The sequence below is a fragment of the Mandrillus leucophaeus genome, unplaced genomic scaffold (genome assembly GCF_000951045.1).
Source record: "Mandrillus leucophaeus isolate KB7577 unplaced genomic scaffold, Mleu.le_1.0 Scaffold238, whole genome shotgun sequence".
Taxonomy (NCBI): Eukaryota; Metazoa; Chordata; class Mammalia; order Primates; family Cercopithecidae; genus Mandrillus; species Mandrillus leucophaeus.
The window spans coordinates 1,148,262-1,156,115 of NW_012102454.1; the positions used below are offsets into that span (position 1 = coordinate 1,148,262).

The window sequence follows — 7,854 nt, forward strand, 5'->3', positions numbered from 1 at the left end:
CACAGACACACACACACACACACACACAATTACAGCCCACAGTCTGGTCATTTGCAGGAGGTGAACCTTCTCCACTTGCGGGTCAGGCCTCAGTGGGGCCACTGAGAACCCACCAAATCCTCCCACATCACCTGGCTTCAGGGCAGTCCGCCTGCCAGGAAGGGTGGGGAAAACCCCGGACTCTCTTGGTCTCGCTCCAGTTCAATCCCTCTCTCCCTCTCTCTCCCTGCCGCTTATCCTGTCTCCGTATCTTTCCCCCTCGTTCTTGGAGACAGCCTCCTTCTCATACAACAGGTCTCTTTCCCACTCCACCTCCCACCATGTCTCCCAGTCTCTCTCATTCATTTTCTGAAATGTTCAATCCCTTTCACACATGACTTTCTCCATCTCTCTCATTGATACACACACTCTCCCCCCATCCCTGCCTCTCTTTCTCTCTCTCTCACACATACACACACACACACACACACACACACACAGAGGCAGACTCAGCCCTTCAGGGTCTATGCCCTGAGCTAAGCCCCGCTGAGAGGCAGGCTTGTCTGGGGATTGCAGGGAGCACTCATGCCCACATGGGATGTGCCCATGTGGACAGTGCTTGGCCCTGTATGTACCCACTGTGGATCCTTCACTGGGCAACCAGGCTGGGCTTGGACCAATGCAGGTGGAACTAAGCCAAGACTCTGAAGGCCAGGGCAGGGTCAGCTCCAGCCTCAGCATTCACCCTAAACCAGGCACTGTGGAGAGGAGCGTGAGCCACTAGGCGGGCCCAGGCTGAAGAGCTCACCGCCTAGCAGGGACGGACGGCAGGAGACTTGCCACTCAGACCAGGGAAGGATGACAGGGACCCCAGGCACAGGCGGTGTCAGCAGAGACCACACCACTGGGGGTCCCCTAGAGCAGGTGGGGGGTGGCACCCAGGGTTGGAGGGTCACAGGCCACTGGCATGGCTTAGCCTGGTTCTCACAGGGCATCCTCCATCTCTATAACCATGGAGTCAATGTCACCACTGGGCATGAAATGGAGACGCTGCTGTTGGCAAATGAGCTTGGAGAGCCGGGGCCAAGACTTGTGGGTGTCAAGTGAGGTGTCACGACTGGGGCCTGACTTCACAGCAGCCGAGAGGAGAAGGCTCTGAGCAGGAGGAAACCCGGGAGAGAGTGGCTCCGGCGGAGGGAACTGCAGTGCACACCTCTGGGGGAGGAAGCGGAGCGGCAGCCACCATCCCTGGCAACGCGGGGCCCAGGGACCCAGAGAGAAAGGCAGAGTGTGGCCTAGTGAGGCCACTGCCCTTCGCTTGGCTGTGACCTTTGACAAAGCGGGTTCCTTGGGTGGGGTTGGGGGGACTCCAAGCTGTTATGACTCAGGCCAGCTGGCAGGAGCGTGCATGGTGACCGGGATGGAGCAGGGTTCACTGAGGCAACCGCATGGATGTAAGAGCAGGGTCCACCATGGCACACGCAGAGAAAGGGGAGGAGAAGGACTGGGTTGGCAACAAGGAGAAACCCGGCTCAAAGCAGGTTTGAGGGAGAAAGCAGAGAGGACAGTTCAGAGAACAGCTTTGCAACTGACCAGTTCAAAGGGAAAGCAGCCCAGGTCAAGCGCAGTAGCTCACGCCTGTAATCCCAACACTCTGGGAGGCCAAGGTGGGCTCACTTGAGGTCAGGAGCTTGAGACCAACCTGGCCAACATGCTGAAACCCTGTCTCGACTAAAAATACAAAAAGTAAGGCCGGGCGCGGGGACTCATGCCTATAATCCCAGAACTTTGGGAGGTCGAGGTGGATGGCTCGCTTGAGGCCAGGAGTTCCAGACCAGTCTGGCCAACATGGTGAAACCCTGACTCTACTAAAAGTACAAAAACTAGCCAGGCATGGTGGCGCATGCTTGTAATCCCAGCTACCTGGGAGGCTGAGGCAGGAGAATTGCTGAATGTGGGAGGTGGAGGTTGCAGTGAGCCGGGATCGTGGCACTGCACTGCAGCCTGGGTGACACAGCAAGACTCTGTCTTAAAAAAAAAAAAAAAATAGCTGGGCGTCATGGTGCACACCTGTAGTCCCAGCTACTCAGGAGGCTGAGACATGAGAATTACTTGGGACAATTAATTGGGAGGCAGAGGTTGCAATAGGCCCAGATCGTGCCAATGCACTCCAGCCTGGGTGACAGTGCAACACTCCGTCTAAAAAATAAAACAAATATATAAATTTTAAAAAGCAGCTCAGCTCGCAGGGAAGAGACAGCCAGCATCGGAGCCTCCATATCTTGACTTTACTCTCTGGCCCCACTGGGATTACCTCCTCCAGGAAGTGGCCCCTGGTCCCGCTGAAAGCCCCACTCTGAGATGCAGCGCTCTCCACGCTGTGGAAGTCCCTGGTTAAGGATCCCTGACCGTCCCTGTACTTGCCGGCTCAGTCCACCAGGAGGCGCCCGCGCCATGCCTCGGCCCTGCTGGACTTCGCGGCCGCCACTTCCCTGCGGGCGCCTCCTGGTGGTCCCTTGGGCTCGGCCTGTACAGCCCAGCTGGTTCCGGGCGCCTGGCCCAGCACCGCGGGTGATTCACTGACCTCGCACCTGAAGGTGGGGGAGGAAGGAGAGAGCAGCAGCCAAGAGGCGGGTCCAGGCTCTCCCAGAAGCCAGCGACTTCCGTCCAAACGTCCCCTGAACCCGCGGAGATTCGACATCAGGACCAGACTCCCCCACGTCCAGACCCCACATTCCCGTCAGTGTCCCAGGGAGCACGGAGGGACCGCCACACTGCATTTCATGGGGCGACCGCCCTCAACACCCCTACACACACGGAACCCCACACTACTCTAAAGTCTGAAAGGCGGACACGCAATCGAGGTTTTAGAGGAATTTATACAAAAGTCCTGAAACCACAAGGTTCTTACCACCTGAAAACCAGCTCCATGACAGGCAAATTAGACACTTGTGAGTTTGCTGGAATTTGCTTTAAAAATAACAAGGCTGGTCCAAGATCTTAGAAGAAAATTATATTCTTTTAAAGAAAATGAAAATATCCTCAAGGGAAAAACTTAATTTAAGTCAAATCCTGTCCTTTTGTCTTGGAACCCCGTGCCCCGCGCGCAAACACAGGCTTTCCTGCAGCGCGGCCAGGGCGCCCCCGTCGTCGCTCCTGAGCAATACCCGGGGCTGCAGCCGCACGGGGTATTTTCCCGGGCTGAGCAGGGGAGTGGGGGGTGGGGGGCGCCAAGCCAGGAGCCCTGGAAGAGGGAGCAGGGCAGCAAGTGGGGCCGCAAACACCCATCAAAGTCCCCAGGACCAATTCCCACAGTGACCACGTGGCCACAGGCAGTGCCTTTTGCAGGCCCGCTCCCCAAGGGTGTCATTCCTCACCCCCTCCCGGGACCCCACCTAAGCCAGGCACCCTCCCACCCACCAGCAGGCACTGCGCTAGGAGATGCAGGAACACCCATGTCCCTGCCAGCTCCGCCTTCCAGACCACACCCTGCGTGGGAGCGCGCTTTGCGGGGGGTCGGGGGGTGTCCCCAGGTCCCTGCACAACGGACAGCAGCTCCCGCCAAGGAATGCAGCCGGGTCACCTCTCGCCCCTGACCAGGGCTGGGGCCCTCTCCAGCCTGGTGACCCACGGCCTACTCTGAGGCTGCAGGGCGCAGGGGGCCTCCAAGTGGAAAGCTGGTGATGGGGTGGGTGGGAGGCAGGGCCCGCAGGGAAGTGACTTGAGCAGGCACAGACGGTGAATAAATAGAAGCTTCCACGCGGGGGTCCGGCCCCTGCAGACAGCAGCTCGGTGGGAAAGTGGGATTAGAGGGAGCTCCCCCGACACTGACCGGGGCCACCCACGCAGGCCCTCCCTCCACACCCACACCCACCCCGGCCCTGGGACGGGTTTTCCCCTGCTCAGAGCTCAGTGACGTGCACAGTGGGTGAGGGAACAGGCCCAGGTTGGAGGCGCCGCAGGTGGCAACGACGACACAGCAGGTGGCCCGCCAGGGGGTAGCAGCGGCGTCCCTCCTCCCCGCTCAGCTGCAGCCCGCAGTCCTAGGGAAGAACACAGCCCCCCAGCCCCAGAGTCAGCAGACAAGCGCACATCAGAAGTCATGAGGCGGGACGGGGAGGACCGAGGGGCGGGGCAGAGCCGCAGGGGACCGCATAACAACATAAAGACTCTTCCGCCCGGCACAGGCGCTCACACCTGCAATCCCAGCACTTTGGGAGGCTGAGGCGGCTGGATCACCGTCTCGGTCGGAGTTCGAGACCAGCCTAGCCAACATGGTGAAACCCTGTCTCTACTAAAAATACAAAATTAGCCGAGCATAGTGGCACATGCCTGTAATCCCAGCTACTTGGGAGGCTGAGGCTGAAGAATCGCTTGAACCCGGGAGGTGGAGGTTGCAGAGAGCAGAGGGCCTGACATTGCATTCCAGCCTGAGTGACAACAGCAAAACTCTGTCTCAAAAAAAAAAAAAAAGACCCTTCTTCTGCCAGAGGGGGGATGGGAAGCCCGGTGTGGAGCACTGGGGACTGGAGCTGCCTCTTAGGCATCCAAGAGGAAGTCACTGGATATAAGTCAGACTATGGGGAGAGGACTAGGCAGTCAACGTGGGTGTCAGCATAAAAACCTGATGGTTTGGGTGTGTTTTGTTTATTCGTTTGTTGTTTATTGTTTGTTTGAGACAGGGTCTCTCACTGTCGCCCAGGCTGGAATGCAGTGTCTGGATCCCGGCTCACTGCAGCCTCGAGCTCCAGGGCTCAAGTGATCCTCCCACCTCAGCCTCCTGAGTAGCTGGGACCACCGGCGCACCCCGCCACGCCCTGTGAATTTTGCTTATTTTTTGTAGTGATGGCGTTTCACGTTGCTCAAGCTGGTCTAGAACTCCTAACCTCAAGCTATCCTTCGCCTCAGCCTCCCAAAATGCTGGGATTACAGGCATGAGCCGCTGTGCCTGGCCTGTTTTTTATTAGACAAGGTCTCACTCTGTCGCCCAGGCTGGAGTGCAGTGGTGCGATCTCAGCTCACTGCAGCCTCAAACTTCTGGGCTCAAGCAATCCTCCCACCTCAGCCTCCCAAGTAGCTGGGACTACAGACACGTGCCACCAGGCCCGGATAATTTTTTGTCCCTTCTATTTTGTAGGGATGACGTCTTGCTATGCTGATCAGGCTGATCTTGAACCCTTGGCTTCATAACCATCCTCCCACCTCAGCCTCCCAAAGTGCTGGGATTGCAGGTGTGAGCCACTGCGCCCAGCCAAACGTGATGGTTTTTAAATACAAAACAGCAGACTACCTCTCCCAGGGAGTGCAGACCACTAGAAAAGAGAAGAGGGCAAGCAGCAGAACCTTCCATGAGGAGGTAGGAAGAGAAGAGGCCTGGGCAGGGGAGATTCAAGGAGAAACGAAAGTGAAGAAAATCAAAACCCGGCAGCCCCAAGGGCAAAGTGAAGCAAGTGCAGGGAGGAGGGAGTGGCCCTGTGCTTCAAGCTGCTGGGGGGCCCGGAAGGAAGTGTCCACCAGTTCCCGCCACACAGGGGTCCCTGGAGCAGAGCGGAGGGAGGAATGCCACCCCCAGGTGGTCTGAAGAGGCAGTGGTGAGTAGACCTGGAGACACCAGGGGAAGCAGGGGGCTGGCTTCACGTCCCTTATCTCACTGTTTTTACTTTTGCGAGCTTGGGGCTGGAATGCTGGCAGCTTTGACCCGTTATCCAGAGCCCCTGACACCAACACCTGGCCCGCCCTGCACAGGGAAGGGAGCTGGACTGCCGCAGTGGCACCACCTCACTCCTTTCCCTGGTCTCTCGCCTGTTCCACCACAGGCCACCGGCTGGGCCTTGCCAGTGACCGCTGCGCACCAGGCCAGGGAGGAGTGCGGGGTCCCAGAGGTATCAATCCCCATCCAGCGGCCTCATCGCAGCACAGCAGCACCAGCAGCCGCCTGCCCTGCTCTGACTCTCAGCGTGGACCTTTGGCTGTGCTCGGTACTGGACAATCCCCAGGCTGCACAGTCCACAGGACAGCCCAGCAGGTAGAGGGATGCGGAGGTCCTGTTAGTGCTGGAGGGGAGCCCTGGCCCCTCTGCAGACTATCTCTGTTCCTCGTCCTCCCTCCTGGGTCCCCTGGCACGATCAGTGCTCCCATGGGGCCACTCGCCTGCACCCAGGAGACCTTGTCACCCAAGGGGATCCCTGACTGCTACTGCAGATTCCCCACTACCACTTGCTCTGCTCTTGCTGGGGCGCGGTCGCCGGCAGCCTCCTGGTTCTCCTGCCCAGGCCTCCTCGGCCTCCCTTTGTGGCTACTTCGCCTGTGTGTGTCCTTAAGTGGTGGTGCTCCTTGAGCTATCCTGGCCCCCACTCCTTCTTTTCCAACTCACCCTGGAAGACCCCATACGCTCCCTGGCTTCAGCTGCCGTCCCTGCGTCCATCACGGGACCCTTGCTTCCCGCCAGAACAGAGGAACAGAAATTGGATTTCCCCTCCCACCTTCAACAATGAGAACAACAGGCTAAAGAGATGACAGTGACTCTCAGACCCCGGACAACAGACCAGGGAGGCCCATCATCTCTCAGAGAGGGGAAACCCAGCAGGTACACCCCACACCGCCCGACTGACCGCCTGGAGACTGCTCTGGCTGCCCAGGGGAGCCCCGTGGTCTCCTTGAGTTGAGAATCTGGGGAGGCCAAGGCAACTGGAATTCCCAAGGCCAGGATTCAGAGAAGAAGGTCTGGTGCGGTGGCTCACGCCTGTAATCCCAGCACTTTGGGAGGCCAAGGCAGGTGGATCGCTTGAAGTCAGGAGCTTGAAACCAGCCAGCACAGCCAACATGGTAAAACCCTGACTCTACTAAAAACACAAAAACTAGCTGGGCATGGTGGCGGGCGCCTGTAGTCCCAACTACTCGGGAGGGTGAGGCAGGAGAATTGCTTGAACCCAGGAGGCAGAGCTTGCAGTGAGCTGAGATGGCGCCACTGCACTCCAGCCTGGGCAACAGAGTGAGACTCGTTTCAAAAAAAAAGAAAAAGATTCAGAGGAGAGAGCGCCACACATCAGTGACCCCAAATTCCCACAGCTGTCAGCAGGGTCGTTGAACCCCCGTCCACTTACAGGTCTACTGGACATCTCCAGCTACCAAAAATGAGAGCATCTCATCCCCTCTTCCCCCGCCCTCACTCTTTGCCAGGGTTCTCATGAATACCTCCCAATCCCCAACCTTCAACCCCCCACATCCAGACACTCGCCAAATCCAGTCCTTTCTATGGCCTGACCATCACTTCCCTGAACCCAGGCCCCCAACCCTGACCCCTCCAGCTGCTCAGGGAGCACCTACCTTCACTCCCTCCCCCAATTCACTCTCTGCAGGGCAGGAAACGGATAGATAGAATGGGGTAGATGCCATAAAATAGGTGAGGCCATCGCGGTGGCTCACGTTGTGGTCCCAGCACTTCGGGAGGCCAAGGCAGGTGGATCGCTTGAGCCCAGGAGTTTAAGACAAGCCTGAGTAACATGATGAAACCCCATCTCTAACTAAAAATAACAAAATTAGCTGAATGTGATGGTGCAAGCCTGTGGTGGCAACCACTCAGGAGGCTGAAGTAAGAAGATAGCTTGAGCCCAGGAGGTTGAGGCTCCAGTCTGGGCAACAGAGTGAGATCTTGTCTCCAATATATATAAACAAAAAAAAAATTTTTTTTTTGAGACAGAGTCTCACTCTTGTTGCCCCGGCTGGAGTGCAATGGCATGATCTTGGCTCACTGCAACCTCTGCCTCCTGGGTTCAAGTGATTCTCCTACCTCAGCCTCCCGAGTAGCTGGGACTACAGGTGCCTGCCACCACGCCTGGCTAATTTTTATATTTTTAGTAGAGACAGGGTTTCTTT

The 7,854-nt window shown here is 57.6% G+C and overlaps 1 protein-coding gene across 1 annotated transcript in view; it reads right to left on the reverse strand.

Annotated features, from left to right (window-relative positions):
• Positions 1-2,972: 2,972 nt before the first annotated feature.
• Positions 2,973-7,854, reverse strand: part of WTIP (Wilms tumor 1 interacting protein) — a 25,882-nt gene continuing 21,000 nt past the window's right edge. The window contains exon 8 of the mRNA XM_011982303.1: positions 2,973-4,022. Within this exon, the coding sequence (XP_011837693.1) occupies positions 3,882-4,022 (141 nt within the window). The 3' untranslated portion in view covers positions 2,973-3,881. The remainder of the gene's footprint in view (positions 4,023-7,854) is intronic.